Below are 19,971 nucleotides of genomic sequence, written 5' to 3'. Positions count from 1 at the left end.
CACATAAGCATATCACACCACAATACCATATAAGCAATGATATTACATTTTGCTTATATGTTTGAAATGTGGTTTCAGAGTTTTGGATAAAAGGCAAATCATACATCAGCCTGAGAGAAAACCACCAGCGATATTCAAAGCCAACCCTCTATGCAAAGTGTTGAGTCATTAAGGAATCATTTGTCCCACTTGTGGATGTGATAGTCACCCAGGGAACAATATACTGGCCTTTCCCATCTGCCAAGTCCTTCCTATAGTCAGAAAGTATGCTACCAACCCAACCTTCCTTTTTATGTATTAGGAGAAATCTTAGAGTCTAGAACCACTCAGCAGGCCTCCTTTCTTATTTGCAAAGTCTGCCTTCAGGGGGTTCTGCAATGCAACTGAATTTTTTTTTAAAGAGAGAATTATGCCTATAAAGTTCCCCAGGATTTTTCTTTGCATTTCAAGGACTCTGGCTTTAACAGCAAGTCTGAATATAAAAGACATTATAAAGAGAGATTACTCCTAAAGAAAGTTTAAAGAAACTTAAAACAAAGAGAGAAAGGGAGACTTGGAGTTAAACTTTCAAGATAGATCACCCACTATCAGGACCCACTAGTTGCTCAGAGGGTCAAGAGCAGGGCAAAGGGTGAGATCAGAGCCAGTTCACCCTACCTACTTTCATTCATTCGTTCATCCATCCGTCCATCCACTCATTCATTCCTCTATTTGACAAATATGTTTTGAGGGCCACTATGTACTGTGGACTCAAAGTACAATCTAATAGAAGGTCGTCACTGCCCCTAAAGAATTCTCAGTCCAGTGGGAAAGACTGCTAAGCAAACAAAGAATTGATTAGCTGTTATGGCATTGGTTGAGTAGGATAAATCTGGAAGTAGTTTGAAGAGAAACCAAAATTAAGAGAAGGGCACTTTTGGTATTATAAGACTAACATTTTAAACATATAAATTACAATGAAACAGGAAGCACCTTAGATCAAATAGTTAAGGTCCAATTTGACTAGTTCTTAAGCAATATCCTGCTCCCTCTTGAAACAGAAAATAAATATCACCCTAGCTAAATCCAAATCTTTTAAAGAGGAAAATATATACAATAAATATGAAAAACCACTGATTTGTGGTTTATGACCCCAGGTACTAAATGTTTCATTTGCAGTCTCACAAATGATTTGCATGAAGAAAAGTTTAATTTTGAATAGTTTGTTTAAAATAAGATTTATTTATTTATCCATCCATCCATTCATTCATTTTTAACCTAAAGGTGATACATGCTTGTAGAAAATTAGGAGAATAAAGAAAGTTTTAAAAAGAATATAAAGGGGCCGGCCCGGTGGTGTAGTGGTTAAGTTCGTGCACTCCGCTTCTGCAGCCCGGGGTTCAAAGGTTTGGATCCCGGGCACGGATGTGTGCACTGCTTATCAAGCCATGCTGTGGCAGGCATCCCACATATAAAGTGGAGGAAGATGAGCATGGATGTTAGCCCAGGGCTAATCTTCCTAATGAAAAAGAAAAGAATATAAAAATTTCCACCCAGTTATTGAATAAAAAACTGTGGGCAATTAAGCTCCAAACATAAGAAGCCAAAATTGCCTGATGGTTTGTGCATGCCCTGGAGTTCGTGGTGGCTCACTCTCTGATGTGTCCCTTCAGCTTTGAGCGGCCCTGGCCTTGCATGCATGGTGACAGTTTGTGTTGAGGCCATGACGAGACATCTGGACAGGTTGGAGGAGGTCACCAATGAGTTGGGCTATGTCGATGTGTTGACCCTCATGCGACGTATCATGCTGGACGCCTCCAACTCACTCTTCCTGAGGATCCCCTTGGACGGTACTGAAATTTTCATTCTCGTGACTTGACATTCTGCCCTTTATTGAACAAGGGGATGAGAAGGAGAACAGACTCAAGTAAAGATACACTGTTTGGTACATTGCTCTTGTTTAAATATTTCTAAACATTCCTAAGATTTTTTTTTCCTGGTGTGTCTGCCTTGTTCACTTTTAAGATATAAATTTCTGTAAAGTAGGGGCCATCTTCTGTTTCTTTTGTATCTCTCCTCATCGCTCTATGAAATAGGATTCTACCCACAGTCAAAACTTAACAACTGTGATTGGTTCATGCCACCAATCAAACCAATATATTTAACCATTTCCAACCATTCTTTTGGGCATGATGTATAGATATACAGCTTAGAACCCCAGACTGGTGGGAGAATCTACAGGGGACCTTTTCTGCTCAGAGTACCCTTCTTGAGCTCACATTTTCCTCAACTGCTCTGCTCTTTTTTTGTTTTTACAGAAAAAAACCTCGTGGTTAAAATCCAGGGTTATTTTGATGCGTGGCAGGCTCTCCTTCTCAAACCAGACATCTTCTTTAAGATTTCTTGGCTGTACAGAAAGTATGAAAAGTCTGTGTAAGTAATACAAGTTCAGGAAATTTATCAGTGAGACTGGATTGGTTTTTGGTTGTGTCTTTGCTATTGTTGGCCTCTTCTGCGAGCTTTCTGCTCTCCAGAGCCCACAAGGGAGCTGTTGATTAAGTTGTGATGAAACACTTCTTACAGCACTTTGGCTGCATGTGGCCAGACCAAAGAGTAAAGGAAGACTTTGGCCCAGGCAGCTTCTCAGCAAGGGGGCCAAGTGGGTGGTCTGAGAGCTCCATCTCTGGAACTAGGGCACTGCAATATATTTTGAGTTGAAGAGAAGGGTTGGCTTAACCTATCATTATTATCTGTGAAATTCTCTTTGCATGTCTGGGGAAATGGAAACACAGAATCATTTTATAGTTCTGTTGCTTCAGAATGAATTTAACATAATTCAACTTGTAGGCATTGACAGCAGGCTCAAAAGAATGTTTTCATAATGAACTTCAATAAAATGTGTGATTTTTTTCTTTAGTTATATATCTTGTGTCTCTGGGGGATCCTGAAACCATCATTAAATGGCTTTGCGTTGGTCTCAGATTAGTCTAGCAGAAAACTGGACAAATGCCCAATGACCTATAAGCTAATCAATGGGTTTTTAGAGTGTAAGTAGCCGACCACTAAACACTACCACCTCCCATGGGATCTAGGGGCAGACAGACCTGGTTTGTATCCTGTCTCTACCAGTTAGTAACTAAATGGTCTTGGGAAGTTATTTAAAGTAAAATATAACCTACCTTCCGGAGTGGGGATAAAGTTAATGAGATCCTATATGTAGGGCAATTAGCACAGAGCAGGGTGCTAAATGTGTTAGCTTTCGTGTCCCTCTGTTCATATCTTCCCCAGATGTCTCTCACCATCTTAAATTCTCCATCTCTAAAAGTTCCCAAACTTGTTTGAAGACCCACCTTTATCCTATTTGTGTATTTTGAAATTCAATAATATTAGTCTTCAGGGAGGAAGCCAACTTACTGTTGTTTTATATATTCTCATGTGGTTGATGAGTATTAGGTGGATGACTTGGACACTTGGTTCCTTATATATTTCATTTAGTTTCCACCAGAGCTTATTGTGACTTGAATCAGTGAGATAAAGGATTTACTTCTTCACTGTGGTCAGATTTGGTGGTGGTCTGAAGAGTCTCATTGTATAGTTCTTGGCCATTAGTTTAGCTTTGGTCTCCACCAACTGGCCCATAGAAACTTATTGCATGAGACTATATAATGATTTCTCTTACATTTCTGCAGAAATTAGCTCAGCAACATTCCCTCTCTATATTTGCCAACGGTTAGAACACTAGTTTGTATCTCCTATATCGTAGAGCAGTAAAGACCTAGAGAAATCTTTTAATCTCCTTCCTTCCTGTGCCCTTGCAATAATGCCAATACTTTTTTTTATTGAGGTATAATTGACATATAACATTATATTAGTTTCAAGTGTACAACATAATGATTCAATATTTGTATATACTGCAAAATGAATGCCACAATAAGTGTAGTTAACATCCATCACCATACATAATTACAAATTATTTTTTCTTGTGATGAGAACTCTTAAGATCTACTCTCTTGGCAATTTTCAAATATGCAATACAGTATTATTAACTATAGTCACCATGCTGTACATTACATCCCCAGGACTTATTTATTTTATAACTGGAAGTTTGTACCTTTTGACTCCTTTCACCCGTTTCCCCCACCTCCCACCTCTCCCCTCTGGCAATCCCCAATCTGTTCTCTGTATCTATGAGCTCAGGGGTATTTTTGTTTGTTTAAAGATTTCAAATATAAATGAGATCCTATGGTATTTGTCTTTCTCTATCATGCCAATACTCTCTAAAAATATATTTATAGGGGTCAGCCCCATGGCCTAGTGGTTAAGTTTGGCATGCTCTGCTTCAGCAGCCTGGGTTCAATTCCCAGGCACGGCCCTACACCACTCATCTGTCAGTGGTCATGCTGTGATGGTGGCTCACATACAAAAAAAGGAAGATTGGTAATAGATGTTAGGGCAAATCTTCCTCAGGGAAAAAAAAAAAAAATATATATATATATATATATATTTCTTCTCCATATATGTATATATGGAGAAGATTCTGGGACATCTACTCCTATCCCTATTTATTCAATTTTATGTTTTTGCCTCTTTTAATTCCCAATATTACAGCAGTGTTGTTTTCCGCTTTTTCTTATGACAAGTGTAACTCTTTTCAGCCACAGAATATCTTAAATAGGTGTTTGTGGTGTAGACTGGTAACCTAGCCACCATTGTTTTGGTGCAAAATATATTCAAAGTTCCAAACAACAATTTCACAGATGCATTATGGTAATGCATGTTTGTAAGTTAGAAACTTCCTATTCCCTGAAAACCATCATTGAACTCAATTCTCCCAGTTTTTAAGGGAATATAAATTCAGATGTATACATTTATGTAGGACCAACTTTAACCCGAATAGGAGGAATCCCAATGGGCACTCACAGACCCCTGATTCTGGCCCAGGGAGGAAGTAGGTACTCAGAAGTGGCTATAGTTCCATCAGGGAATTCTCTATGAATTCAGAGTGTAGGCGCAATTCAATACCTCCCTGACCATTTAGGGGCTGTTGCTCAGGTAGGAATGCTATGAGCATTCTCAGCCCACCAACTGAGTGAATATCTGTTCCTTCTGTGTAGGAGATACTCAACAAATATTTGCTGAACAAATGGATGGGTAGATGAATGAATGCATGTGAATATATCCCTGGTGTATATCTGGAGGTGTGTGTGTGTCTATAGGCACACTTACAGAGTTACACAATAGATGGCATCCTCATTTGGAATGACACAATTACTATACTATGCTGAAGAATATCTCTCAACATGTTTAAACATTTTCCTTGAGATGCCCAAAAGAAACTTTTAAAAAATGGCAGAAATATTAAAGAATCTTGCCTTACTTTTCCTGCTGAGCTGGAGTAAACATAGAGCTATTTATGTCAACAGCATCAACAGGGTATTTAAGTGTGTAGGTGACCATGTCAACAAGAATTTGAAAGACAGATTTCTTGTACATTTAATGTAATACAGAGTATTGTTCCCTGAGATTGGGGAACAATGCACTTACACATGAATGCATACACTTAAAGACAAAGGCAAGAATAACAGAATTTAGATCTCAAGGTGGCCTTCTTGTTCATCTAGTCTGATCCTTTCAGTTTAAAAGAGACGTAAGACGCAGAGACTTAAAGTAGGTTACGTTAGAAAGAGAACAACCCAAACTAGAGCCTGACCTTCTGTCCAGGGTGCCGTCCCTCCACCACGCTGTCAAAATGCATATACATATTTATGCAGCCAGGCACTCACTCAACAAATATTCACGTAGTGTTTACTGTGTGGCAGAAACTGCAAGGTTCAGGAAAAAATATCAAGAATAATACTCAGTCACTTGAGTTGACTTTGTAGAACAGGAATCTCAAACTCAGTAGTCTTCAGGGCTGGGAAAATCAAAGTGAGCTGGGTAGATCTAAGACAACAGGAAATGGAGGTGTCTGTGGCAGACTGAGGAGCGCACACCCCCACTAAAGGCATTCACTGGTTTTGGTTTTATAATTTAAACACTGTGCTGGCCAAATCAAAAATCAGAAAATGTGATTGGATTTAGCCTTATGGTACCAGTGTTTAACCCTTAAGTGGAGGTTGCAGCCTTGATTTTGCTACCAGTACCTAGAAATCTTAGCTAACCGGTTCCTTAACATAAAGTATAATATGTATGCAATTTAAGGATATTAGTGAAGAATTAAGTATAAATTCAGTTATTCATAAGCACTAATGGCTTCAATGAAAGCAGATCGTTTTATTTAAACAAATGGCAAATGAATCCATTTTTCTAGATGTCTTAACTCAGTACAAATAGATTCTATTTACCTTCTTTTTTTTTCCAGCAAGGATTTGAAAGATTCTCTGGAAGTTCTGATAGAAGAAAAAAGATACAGGATTTCTACAGCAGAGAAACTGGAAGACCATATGGATTTTGCCACTGAGCTGATTTTGGCCGAGGTACTGACCTAAACTAACCATAATTCCCCACATAACATATGTGCATGGGTGTGTAAAGATTCCCTCTTGTAATTCGTGCATATTTCTGCTTTTAAGTATTTTCTCCAGTACTTCTATAATGCCCAAACCAAGTAGCCCACTCATTAGACATTCTGGTAAAACTGACCTTTAAGATTAAAACTACTCTATGACTGCACAATACAAAATATGAAAATGGACGAGTCCAAAGACATTAAATACACAGATAATTGGTTAAACTGTTCAGCTCTCAGCTGAAGATTGTTATGAAAAATGTCCATAGTCAATTACAGAGACACATAATTTCTATGATTTCATTTTGTTGAGGTTGTTGATCCTTGAGTGTCACCTCTCCTCCTTTTTTGAAACTATGATTCACTTTTCCAATTTTTCTCCCCTCTTTTGATTGTCCAGAAACGTGGCGACCTGACAAGAGAGAATGTGAACCAGTGCATATTGGAAATGCTGATCGCAGCGCCAGACACCATGTCTGTCTCTGTCTTCTTCATGCTATTTCTCGTTGCCCAGCACCCTAAGGTTGAAGAGGCACTCATGAAGGAAATCCAGACTGTTGTTGGTAGGAATTTATCAAACAAATAATAGAGCTTAGAAAACCATTTCTTCTGAAGGTCACCTCTTTATGTCCTAAGTATCTGATGTCAAACAAAATTTTTATTATAATCCACCCAGAGAACAATAAAGCAAGTCATTTTGTTACACTTTGGTTATGCCAAATAGGTTAAAAAGATAGTTCTTTCTGTGTGTTTTTAGTTATAAAAATAATATGTGCTCAATGAAAAAATCCAAATAATGGAAAGATGTATAAAGCAGAAAATGACATCCGTCATTCCCTTTCACTCTCCTCCCCAACCTCATTCCCATCCTCCAGGGGGAACCACTGTTAATAGTTTGCTGTGTATTCTTCAAGATCTTTTTTTTGTGTGCACGTAAACACACATATATGGTTGTATTTGTCTGTTTTTAAAAAACATGGCATCAAGTACAATGTCCTGCCTACCTTATCAGTGACAAAAGGCTTTTGTGGCTCCACCCAGGAAAATGGCTGTCATTTATAGCAGTGTTTCTGGGTTTCAAGCAGTCCCTCCACAAAGGAAATTCCAGTTGGTGGCAGAAGGAGGAGGAGAGGGGAGAACAAAGGCAGGGGAATTATAAGTTTCCTTCTCTCCCGAATCCAGTGACACTGGCCCCTTCTTCCCTCCACCTTCTCCTCCTCCTCTGCAGGGGAACCCCCAGGTCCCCACTCAGCAATTCCCCAACACTACCTCTTTCCTGCTCTGCCTCTGCTTCAGCATCATTCTGCCCACTGCGCCTGATATCAACACCCTTCCATAGAAACACTGCCACATGCGGAAGAAATCAGAATTGCTTTCTGGGAGAAAACAGAATTCCTTATTTGGAATGTCTTTCACATGGATAATCTTTTTAGGAACACATTGCTGACAAATGTGAAGAGATATCAGTAATGACGTAGACTTTTCTCTCTTGACCTTACACGATCTGTGTGAAACAAGTTATTTGGTTGTGGAAAGGCACCATCTTTTAGAAACCATTTGAGTGCTGCTTGAAATAGTTGACAATGAGGAGAAATTTCACAAAAGGGTTAATTAAATATGTGAGAGAAGGGGTCTGGAGATGCATCGCTGTAGGTGGGAGATTGCCTGGCAAGGTAGATAGCAAGGAGCCAGAATAACATCCGGACTCTAAATTCCAAAATGTTTTCTCGAGTGCCCCTTGTCAGTTGCTGGTTCTGTGCCAGGTGCAGGGGCACAGCAGCAAACAAGCCAGTGCCATCGCTGCACTCATGGGGCTCACAGGCTGGTGGGAGAAAGAGCCCTCAACAAACAGTCTCAGTGGAGTGAAGAGAGGGCCGTAGAATGATGGAGTTCAGGGAACAAGGGGGGAAATTGCTCTTGAGGCCATAAGCCTTTGATACAATTTCCTCAAGAGGTGAAAAGTGTTAGTTCCCCATGGTGTCCCCCGACACTTCCTCTGCAAAGATGGAAAAGCAGCAGAACCATTCACACATGTGTCCGTGCCCCCTCTGGATACACACATGTGGTAATTACTTCCTAGGGAACACCTTTGGTTACCATCTCCATCATCTTCCCTTCTACCTCTCCACCCCAAATAAATATACCCCAATAGACCCTTCAGTGTACAAAGAGCAGTATGTGAGGGACAGTCTGTTAGAGTTCTCTGACCAAATGAGACCTTTCCTGAATGGCATAGTTGTACAGGGACAGGACCCTGGGCTGTTTTTGATTCCGCAAACATGGTAGCCCATTTGAGGATGCTCTGAAGCTTTGCCAACTCTGGGAGTAATCCCAGCCTCTCTGACCAGTGTCAGGCCAATCTGAGACAGTGGGGGCATCTGTCAATCCCCAGCTCACCCAGCTGATCTGAGGCACCCATTTTGCTGTGGTGGGGAGATGGGGGTTCTTGCCACTCTACCTCAACATGTTGTTCTTGATGAGATGGGGAGGAGGGGCTATCAGTGACGTGTTCTAGGCAGACGACTACACAGGTAACCAGAGGAGAAATTTTCATTGAAACCAATTAAATTCACCATCTCACATTGACCAAAGAAGAAATGAATGTCCCCTGGAATTTGGAGTAGGGAACAAAACTCAAAGACCTCAGAGGCCAGGCAGATAAATGTTTGAAGCAAATTGGGTAGATCCAAATGGGACTGCAGAGTGGATGCCCTTCTAAAGGGCTCATCGGCCACTCAACTTCAGCCCATCATTGCCACGTGGGGAAGTAGGTCTAATGTTACCAGGTTTTCTGATTTTTCTAGAAATCCAGTCTTTTCTACGAAATCTCCCAGATTTTAAGATAATTGGCCTCAACTCTGAATTTTTATAAACCACTCTATGGACCAAACATAACATATTTGGCCCAAGTTGCTGGTTTGCATTAGAATTATAGATATACATTTTTTTCAACAAAGAGCAAACTGTTCTGTGGAAACTATGGGAGTTTTAAAGCCCATCACATATTGAAAGTAATGTTACCTCCTTTGTCCATTTTAATCTGCTCCCACAGGTGAAAGAGACATAAGGATTGATGATATGCAAAAATTAAAAGTGGTGGAAAACTGTATTTATGAGAGCATGCGGTACCAGCCTGTCGTGGACATTGTCATGCGCAAAGCCTTGGAGGATGATGTCATTGACGGCTACCCAGTGAAAAAGGGGACTAACATTATCCTGAATATTGGAAGAATGCATAAACTCGAGTTTTTCCCCAAGCCCAATGAATTTACTCTTGAAAACTTTGAGAAGAATGTAAGAGCCCTTCCTTAAAACTGAGTATGCCACTCTTGGAAATGTCTAGTGTTAGATCCGCTCTGGTTCTGTGTTTGTACCATGTATATTTCATTCTATTTACTTGTTGCCCTCACCACCCCACCAGGAGAACACGTTTTCCCTAGTTTAGAACACGGCTACCACATTCGTCCTCAAGTGAAGGATGCTGGGTCTCCAGCTCTGGGAGGTGTCTACATGGCGGCCACACAATAGGTAGAAATGGGAAAAATCCAGGCCCTTAATTTGGCTAAAATGAGGCAAATTTTGTTTACCCCAACCAACCTACTTTTCCATTTAAACTTGTCGTTTTGTCATCATGTAGATTCAGCTGTAGCACCATCTAAGCAAAGGAAAGTCCACTTCTGCTTTAGATGAAATTCAAATGAGACCAAAAGATTTGGTTTTGGCAGTCTGCCTTTGGTTCACCAAATGGCCCTCTGAGCACTAGGTCCCATTCTAAATAGGACTTGATAATCAGAAGAGCCTCAGCTTTTGCTTTATCTATCATTGAAGTATACTGGAGATTCTGCTTTCATTAGGTCAAATTTTAGGCAATGATGTTTTTTAAAGTGAATTATCCAGCCAGTTCCCTCAGTGTCCTCTTTTTCCAGTTGCATATGATGTAGAAACACAATCTTAATTAATCCAGTTCTCTAATTCATTCTATTTCTAGATGAGCAACCTATGCCATGTTGACAATTGGTCAACAAAGTCTTATTGAGCATCTACTACGTGCCAGGCACTATGTAAGTCCAGATGTGGACAAGACAGACAGCTGTGGTCCCCATTAATTTTTTTGCATAACTAAAAATATTTAGATGCTCAGCACTAATAGGCCTGGAATCCACATCTTTGCCTAAATTTGTCCCTTGTTATCAGGTTATATGGCATTGCACAAAAACAGTCTTTACTTTGGTGACTGCAGAACAGTCATGAAGCTGTGGCCATCCCACAGAACTGGTTGAGTATGCTAACAGTGGCTATAATAAGATGTTCTGCATTGCTTTATCCCAGTACATTTATGTGAAAAGCAAAACTGGAGACTGTCTGAGGTTGGGTGTGTGTCACAAAGGGGTGAATCAAACTGGATGGAGAAAAAGGCTGATTTGAGTTACAGTCATTCATCTCAGTGAAGGAGTGGTGCGGCTGAGACTCCAGAACAGAGCGTTTTGACGGACCAGTGTTTTCAGGGTGAATCAAACAGAGATTGCATGACTCTAGCTTTTAATATTCTGGCTAATTGTCTGATCATTTTCATAGGTTCCTTACAGGTATTTTCAGCCATTTGGTTTTGGGCCCCGTGCCTGTGCAGGAAAGTACATCGCCATGGTGATGATGAAGGTGATCCTGGTTACACTTCTGAGACGATTCCGTGTGCAGACGTTACAAGGAGGGAGTATTGAAAATATGCAGAAGAAAAACCACTTGTCCTTGCACCCAGATGAGACTAGCAGCTTGCTGGAAATGATTTTCATCCCAAGAAATTCAGACAAGAGCCTCAAACACTAAATAAGTTTGGTCAGTACCTACTCTGGAGCATTTCTCATCAGTAGTTCACATGCAAACTATCCATCTTTGCCAGGTAGTGTCATTCTCACAGTGAACATTCAGTGGCCTGTGGCATTTTATAGGCATACCTCCTTATGGGCTGTCAGCAAGCCAGGAGACATCAGTCATCTGATCTTGTCCAAACCAGAGAACCAGACTGCAAAAGAAAATGCAGAGGCCAAGAGTTTGTGGGGGAAATGGTCAGTGAAGAAAATGCAGCCGTAAAGGCCCAATTCCACAAAATATGCTTTGGAAAAGATAGGCCATCGGCAAAACTTATGTCCTGCTTGCCACATGATCTTCACTGCACTGCCCCAAGAGTATTTTAATGTCTGGGGCAGAAGCACTCAAGTTTATTAGAAAGGCCAGGCTGATGTCTGGGTACCTAGAGCCAAACACACCTGCTAGTGCAAATAAAGGTGCTTTCATTTGGTTTTCAGTGGGCTTGGCCACTGCAACTTTCGTAGTCTTTGGAGAAATGCTTACAAATTCAGCATTTGACTTTTCCTATGAATTATAATCATTTATCTCTTGTTTATCATGTGATTTGTCTGTGGCATAAGTTAAATTGGAGATTATCCTTTCCCCGTCTCTCAGTTGATGCCTCAGCCACTTACCACTGATTTAGGTATGATTCAGGTAATCAAAGTAACTTAGTAATAGCATGAGTAAATATAATTAATATCATGTCTGCTGTAGGAAAAAAAAATTCACATATGCATTTAAAATTCAAATGAAAATTCTTATGGGTTGGGGGGAGGGCAAAAGGGGTAAAGGGGCAAATATGCATGGTGACAGATGGAAACTAGACTTTTAGTGGTGAACACGATGTAGTCTATGTAAAGCCAAACTATAATGATGTACAACTGAAATTTACACAGTGTTATATATCAATATTACCTCAATAAAATAATTTTTTAAAAAACTTTTCTTTGTTTGCATTGTTGCTTAGCTCCATTAGTGTGGATAACCGAGAGATAATTTTAAATAACAGCATCTATTAACTCTTACAACAGCTCCAATGAGCTGTTGGGGGAGAGGAAGTACTCTAAATCTATATCTAATTCTACAACTCAGTGGGTTCAAACTTCTAAGGAATGCTCCTCCTATTCCATTATCCTTCTCCCTCGACATTTTCCCCCTCTTTCTTTCCATGTCCCCAAAAGCCAAGGGCAACAGATCAATAGAGAACATGATCAAGAAGGAACCCCTGCAATTATTTTTTTTAAATTTTTTGTTTATTGCAGTAACATTGGTTTATAATATTGTATAAATTTCAGGTGTACATCATTATACTTCTATTTCTGCACAGATTACATCCTGTTCACCACCCAAATACTAATTACAACCCATCACCACACACATGTGCCGAACCATCCCCCTCGCCCTCCTCCCTCCCCCGTTCCCCTCTGGTAACCACCAATCCAATCTCTGTCTCGATGTGTTTGTTTATTGTTGTTATTATCTACTACTTAATGAAGGAAATCATACGGTATTTGACCTTCTCCCTCTGACTTATTTCGCTTTGCATAATACCCTCAATGTCCATCCATGTTGTCACAAATGGCTGGATTTCATATTTCTTATGGCTGAGTAGTATTCCATTGTGTATATATACCACATCATCTTTATCCATTCGTCCCTTGATGGGCACTTAGGTTGCTTCGAAGTCTTGGCTATTGTGAATAACGCTGCAATGAACACAGGGGTACATGTATCTTTATGCATTGGTGTTTTCAAGTTCTTTGAATAAATACCCAGCAGTGGAATAGCTGGATCATATGGTAGTTCTATCCTTGATTTTTTGAGGAATCTCCATACTGTTTTCCATAGTGGCTGCACCAGTTTGCACTCCCACCAGCAGTGTATGAGAGTTCCCTTCTCTCCACATCCTCTCCAACACATGTTGTTTCCTGTCTTGTTAATTATAGCCGTTCTGATGGGCGTGAGGTGATATCTCATGGTAGTTTTGATTTGCATTTCCCTGATAGTTAATGATTTTGAACATGTTTTCATGTGTCTGTTGGCCATCTGTATATCTTCTTTGGAGAAATGTCTGTTCAGGTCTTTTGCCCATTTTTTAACTGGGTTGTTAGTTTTTTTGTTGTTGAGATGCATGAGTTCTTTATATATTTTGGAGATTAAGCCCTTATCAGATGTATGGTTTGCAAATATCTTCTCCCAATTTTAGGTTGTCTTTTCATTTTGTTGATGATTTCCTTTGCTGTGCAGAAGCTTTTCAGTTTGATGTAGTCCCATTTGTTTATTTTTTCTATTGTTTCTCTTGCCCGGTCAGACATGGTGCTTGAAAATATGTTGCTAAGACCGATGTCAAAGAGCGTACTGCCTATGTTTTCTTCTAGAAGTTTCATAGTTTCAGGTCTTACATTCAAGTCTTTAATCCATTTGGAGTTAATTTTTGTGTATGGTGTAAGGTAAGGGTCTACTTTCATTGTTTTGCATGTGGCTATCCAGTTTTCCCAACACCATTTGTTGAAGAGACTTTCTTTTCTCCATTGTATGCTCTTGGCTCCTTTGTCAAAGATTAGCTGTCCATAGATGTGTGGGTTTATTTCTGGGCTTTCGATTCTATTCCATTGATCTGTGTGTCTGTTTTTGTGCCAGTACCATGCTGTTTTGCTTACTATAGCTTTGTAGTATATTTTGAAAACAGGGAGTGTGATACCTCCAGCTTTGTTCTTTTTTCTCAGGATTCCTTTAGCTATTCGGGGTCTTTTGTTGTTCCATATAAATTTTAGGATTCTTTGTTCTATTTCTGTGAAAAATGTTGTTGGAACTTTGATAGGGATTGCATTGAATCTATAGATGGCTTTAGGAAGTATGGACATCTTAACTATGTTAATTCTTCCAATCCAAGAGCACGGAATATCTTTCCATTTCTTTGTGTCTTCTTCAATTTCTTTCAGCAATGTTTTATAGTTTTCAGTGTACAGATCTTTCACCTCTTTGGTTAAGTTTACTCCTAGGTATTTTATTCTTTTTGTTGCAATTGTAAATGGGATTGTATTCTTAATTTCTCTTTCTGCTACTTCGTTGTTAGTGTATAGAAATGCAACTGATTTTTGTATGTTGATTTTGTATCCTGCAACTTTACCATATTCGTTTATTACTTCTAAAAGTTTTCTGGTGGATTCTTTAGGGTTTTCTATATATAAAATCATGTCATCTGCAAATAGTGAGAGTTTCACATCTTCCTTTCCAATTTGGATCCCTTTTATTTCTTTCTCTTGCCTGATTGCTCTGGCTAGGACTTCCAGTACTATGTTGAATAGGAGTGGTGACAGTGGGCATCCTTGTCTGGTTCCTGTTCTTAGAGGGATAGCTTTCAGTTTTTCACCATTGAGGATGATATTAGCTGTGGGTTTCTCATATATGGCCTTTATTATGTTGGGTACTTTCCTTCTATACCCATTTTATTCTGAGTTTTTATCATAAATGGATGCTGTACCTTGTCAAATGCTTTCTCTGCATCTATTGAGATGATCATGTGATTTTTATTCTTCATTTTATTAATGTGGTGTATTACGTTGATTGATTTGCAAATGTTGAACCATCCCTGCATACCTGGAATAAATCCCACTTGATCATGGTGTATAATCTTTTTAACGTATTGTTGTATGCGATTTGCTAGTATTTTGTTGAGGATTTTTGCATCGATGTTCATCAGTGATATTGGCCTGTAATTTTCTTTTTTTGTGTTGTCCTTGTCTGTTTTTGGTATCAGGGTAATGTCGGCTTCGTAGAATGAGTTAGGGAGCTTCCCCCGCTCCTCACTTTTTTGGAAGAGTTTGAGAAGGATAGGCATTAAGTCTTCTTTGAATGTTTGGTAGAATTCACCAGGGAAGCCGTGTGGTCCTGGACTTTTATTTTTGGGGAGGTTTTTGATTACTGTTTCGATCTCCTTACTGGTGATTGGTCTATTCAAATTCTCTACTTCTTCCTGATCCAGTTTTGGAATGTTGTGTGACTCTAAGAATTTATCCATTTCTTCCAGATTGTTGAATTTGTTGGCACATAGCTTTTCACAGTATTCTCTTATAATCTTTTGTATTTCTGAGGTGTCTGTTGTAATTTCTCCTCTTTCATTTCTGATTTTACTTATTTGTGCCTTCTCTCTTTTTTTCTTGGTAAGTCTAGTTGAAGATTTGTCAATTTTGTTTGTCTTTTCAAAGAACCAGCTCTTGGTTTTATTAATTTTTTCTGTTGTTTTTTTAGTCTCTATTTCATTTATTTCTGCTCTGATTTTTATTATTTCCCTTCTTCTACTGATTTTGGGCTTTGTTTGTTCTTCTTTTTCCAGTTCCTTTAGGTGCATTGTTAGATTGTTTATTTGAGATTTTTCTTGTTTGTTGAGATAGGCCTGTATTGCTATAAACTTCCCTCTTAGAACTGCTTTTGCTGTATCCCATAAATTCTGGCATGTCGTATTTTCATTTTCATTTGTCTCCAGGTACTTTTTGATTTCTTCTTTGATTTCTTCATTGACCCAGTCGTTGTTCAGTAGCATTTTGTTTAATCTCCACATATTTGTGACTTTTCTGATTTTCTCCCTATAGTTGATTTCTAGTTTCATACCGTTGTGGTCAGAAAAGATGCTTGGTATTATGTCAATCTTCTTAAATTTATGGAGCCTCGTTTTGTGGCCTAATATGTGATCAATCCTGGAGAATGTTCCATGTGCATTTGAAAAGAACGTGTATTCTTTGGTTTTTGGATGGAATGCTCTGTATATATCTACTAGGTCCATCTGTTCTAGTGTGTCCTTTAAGGCCAATGTTTCCTTATTGATCTTCTGTTTGGATGATCTATCCGTTGGTGTAAGTGGAGTGTTAAAGTCCCCTACTATTATTGTGTTACTGTCTATTTCTCTTTTTATGTCTGCTAATAATTGCTTTATATATTTAGGTGCACCTACATTGGGTGTGTAGATATTTAAAAGTGTTATATCCTCTTGTTGGATTGTTCCCTTGATCATTATGTAGTGCCCTTCTTTGTCTCTTTTTACAGTTTTGTTTTAAAGTCTATTTTGTCTGATATAAGTACTGCTACCCCAGCTTTCTTTTCATTGCCATTTGCGTGGAGTATCTTTTTCCATCCCTTCACTTTCAGTTTGTGAGTGTCTTTAGGTCTGAAGTGTGTCTCTTGTATGCAGTATATATATGGGTCTTGTTTTTTTATCCAATCAGCCACCCTTTGCCTTTTAATTGGAGCATTTAGTCCATTGACGTTTAAAGTAGCTATTGATAAATGTGTACTTACTGCCATTTTTTAACTTTTTTTTTTCTCAGTGTTTTAGTAGTCCGTCTCTGTTCCTTTCTCCTTCTATACAGAATTGATGGTCTCTTTAGTTTGACCTCTGTCTGAAAGCTGTACTCTTTAACTCCCCTCCTCCCTCCTTTTATGTTTTTGATATCATATCTAACCTCTTTTTTGTGCATTTGTGTCCATTACCCTCTTATCATGGAAATAGATAATTTTTCCTATTTGTGGTCTTCTCTTTTCCCCTTAAATCAGTCCCTTTAACATTTCTTGTAGCATTGGTTTCTTGGTGACAAATTCTTCTAATTTTTGCTTGTCTGGGAAATTTTTGATCTCTCCTTCCATTTTGAATGATAACCTTGCTGGGTAGAGTATTCTTGGCTATAAGTTTTTTCCTTTTAGCACTTTAAATATATTGTGCCACTCTCTTCTAGCCTGTAAAGTTTCTGCTGAGAAGTCAGCTGATAGCCTTATGGGGTTTCCTTTGTATGTAACTTGTCTTTCTCTTGCGGCTTTTAGGATTCTCTCTTTATCTTTAAGTCTGGACATTTTGATTATGATGTGTCTGGGTGTGGGCCTCTTTGGGTTTATCTTGTTTGGTGCTCTCTGTGCTTCCTGTACCTGGATGTCTGTTTCCTTCCTTAGGTTAGGGAAGTTTTCATCTACTATTTCTTGAAATACATTCTCTGCCCCTTTGTCTCGCTCTTCTCCTTCTGGGACACCTATAACATGGATGTTAGTGTGCTTGATGTTGTCCCAGAGGTCCCTTAGACTGTCCTCACTATTTTTAATTCTTTTCTCTTTTACTTGTTCAGCTTGGCTAATTTCTTCTAGTCTTTCGTCCAGCTCACAGATCCATTCTTCTGTATCCTCTACTCTGCTTTTGAGTCCCTCTAGTGAATTTTTCATTTCCAGTATTGTATTCTTCATTTCTGATTGATTCTTTTTATATCTTCCATTTCTTTGTTGACATTCTCACTGAGTTCATCTATTCTTCTCCCCAGATCAGTGAGCATCCTTAACACTCTTTGTTTGAACTCTCTGTCAGGTAGGTTGCTCATTTCTGTTTCACTTAGTTCCTTTTCTGGGGTTTTGTCCTGTTCCCTTACTTGGAATGTATTCCTTTGCCTCCTCATTTTTCCTCTTTCCCTGTGCTTGTGTCTACGTATTAGGTAGGTCGGCTATGTCTCCTGCTCTTGGATAGGTGACCTTATATAAATGATGTATTAGGAAGCCTGCAGTGTGCTTCCCTCAGTTCTCAATGTTCCAGGGGTGACCCCTATGTGGGCTGCATGTGTCCTTCTGTTGTGGCCTATTTGCTCTCCCTGTAGGCGCCCAGGGAGGCTGAGTTATGCTCCTGGCCAGCTGTTGTAATGCTCAGCTGCTTGTAGTTGTTGTGGGCCCTTCAGTCTCTTTATCAGGTGTGGGGAGCCCCAGGACAGTTGGCTGTAAGTTCTAATACCACATATGTGTTGCAGAATTTCTTTTAAGAGAGTAGACCCCCAGCGTGGTAGGTTGTTAGGCTCAGGGGCTTACAATTGCTATAAGCCTCCAGCCTTTAGGTCTCTTGTCAGCTCTCTGAGGACAGCAGCTGGGTGGCGCTGGCTTCAGGCACCGGAGCACCCAATTGTTTCAGGCTTTGGAAGGTGGGGCAAACCCCCTATGTGGGTCTTTGAGAAGCACAAGTCCTCTGCAGCTGACAAGCCCCACCGCCCACAGGTCCACACACACAGTCAACACAGTCCTGCCCAGTGTGCATGCCCCGACCTCCTGAAGTGGACCCAGTCTCTCCACGGCAGGAGCCTCACACAATCCACCACCACCCCACACTCTCCACCCGCTCCTTGTGCCCGCCCTGCCCCACTGAAGTCGGCTCAGTTGCCAGGCTGCAGAGAATCCAGTCACCAATCTATGCAGGCCCACAAGTAGTCTGAGGGCTTGTTGTTGGGTGGGGCCAGTCTCTAGGGTGGGCTGCCTGCCCTGGCTGAGCTGGATTAAATCGGTACTCTAGTGGGTGGGGCAGACCTGGGCTAGCAGGCCCCAGGGAGAACTCCAATGGCGTCTGTATCAGCATGCCCACGCCAGGCCACAAAAATGGCTGCAGCCAATGTCCCAGTCCCTGGAGAGGTCTCACCTCTCACCAAGATGCACTCAGGGCCTATCAGGTGAGTCTCTTTTCACCAAAGCACTGTGCACCTTTCTTTCCAGTGATTTTAGGTTGCTTTCTGAAACGGGTGAGTTTGCGTGTGGGCCCTTTAAGAGCCGGTTTTAATTTCTTTGTGAACCAGCTTTTCTGGGGGTACTCCCCACTGTTTTAGTAGCAGGCAAAGTCAGATATTATGCCACTTGTCTCGATCGTGCTGGGTCCACAAAATGCCCACAGCGGGGGCGTTCCCCAGCTCAGGGCCCCGCGCCTCCAGGGAGGGCTGCGGACCTATGGGCTGCTCCCCGGCGGCCGGGATGCGCTGCGGCTTGTGAAGGCAGCGTTTTTTCTCTCCAGAGGGGAATTTCTGCCTCTTCCATCTCAATTAGGATTGCCCTTTGTTGCAGGGGTTCCTCTTATCCAGTTTTCAGTTCTGTCTCAAGGGTAATTTTTCCATGAGTAGTTGTAAATTGGCTGTGTCCCCGGGACGAGGTGAGTTCAGAGTCTGCTTACGCCGCCATCTTGACCTCTGCCCCCTGCAATCATTTTTTATCCTACCTCAGATTTAACAGTTACCTTAGAGATTTAATAGTTCTCCAGTTTATTGAATCACTCTGTATAGCCATGGATAAAATGCACACCTTGGAATTAGCTCTCTAGAGGGAATCAAATAGATGAGTTAATTTTCCAAATACCACTTTACTTGTGTTATATGACTGTATGTACCAAGTGCCATTTAAAAACTGAAAAATTAAACTCATTTACAAATATGTAAATGTTTGCCATTGAGTTACCCACCATCTAGATATTTGAATATTCTTTTCATCCTGCTGTTTGGCAATTGGGCAACAACTGAGTACAAAATGAGAGCGTGAGCTCCTTGAGGGCGGGAGCTCTCTTCTTTCTTTTGTAATCCATCTCCATCCCCCATCCTGACTCCTCATATTGACTCTCAAGATCAGTACTAAATAGACACTCTTACTCATAGATACTTTAACTGACTCCAGAAACCAAGTAAAGAGGCAGGTATCCTAAAAATTCAAGGATGGGTTTTAGTAAAGAAGGAAATATTTGAACTTGGAATTACTTGGATCATCTATATGGCTTAAACATGCACGGAACTATGTCTGTGTACCTGGATATGTCTGTAGTGAAGTTTAGACAATCATCCAAATAATTCAACTCCTGAAAGAAAGGC

The 19,971-nt window shown here is 40.2% G+C and overlaps 1 protein-coding gene across 1 annotated transcript in view; it reads left to right on the top strand.

Annotated features, from left to right (window-relative positions):
- CYP19A1 (cytochrome P450 family 19 subfamily A member 1) overlaps window positions 1-11,933 on the top strand; it is a 32,756-nt gene extending 20,823 nt beyond the window's left edge. The window contains exons 4-9 of the mRNA XM_004421577.3: window positions 1,653-1,829; window positions 2,298-2,412; window positions 6,341-6,455; window positions 6,888-7,050; window positions 9,540-9,781; window positions 11,063-11,933. Of these exons, the coding sequence (XP_004421634.1) occupies window positions 1,653-1,829; window positions 2,298-2,412; window positions 6,341-6,455; window positions 6,888-7,050; window positions 9,540-9,781; window positions 11,063-11,311 (1,061 nt within the window). The 3' untranslated portion in view covers window positions 11,312-11,933. The remainder of the gene's footprint in view (window positions 1-1,652; window positions 1,830-2,297; window positions 2,413-6,340; window positions 6,456-6,887; window positions 7,051-9,539; window positions 9,782-11,062) is intronic.
- The last annotated feature ends 8,038 nt before the right edge of the window (window positions 11,934-19,971 follow it).

Source organism: Ceratotherium simum, chromosome 3, assembly GCF_057802395.1.
Source record: "Ceratotherium simum simum isolate JZ-2026a chromosome 3, ASM5780239v1, whole genome shotgun sequence".
NCBI classification, from domain to species: Eukaryota; Metazoa; Chordata; class Mammalia; order Perissodactyla; family Rhinocerotidae; genus Ceratotherium; species Ceratotherium simum.
This window is presented reverse-complemented; position numbering and strand designations above follow the sequence as displayed.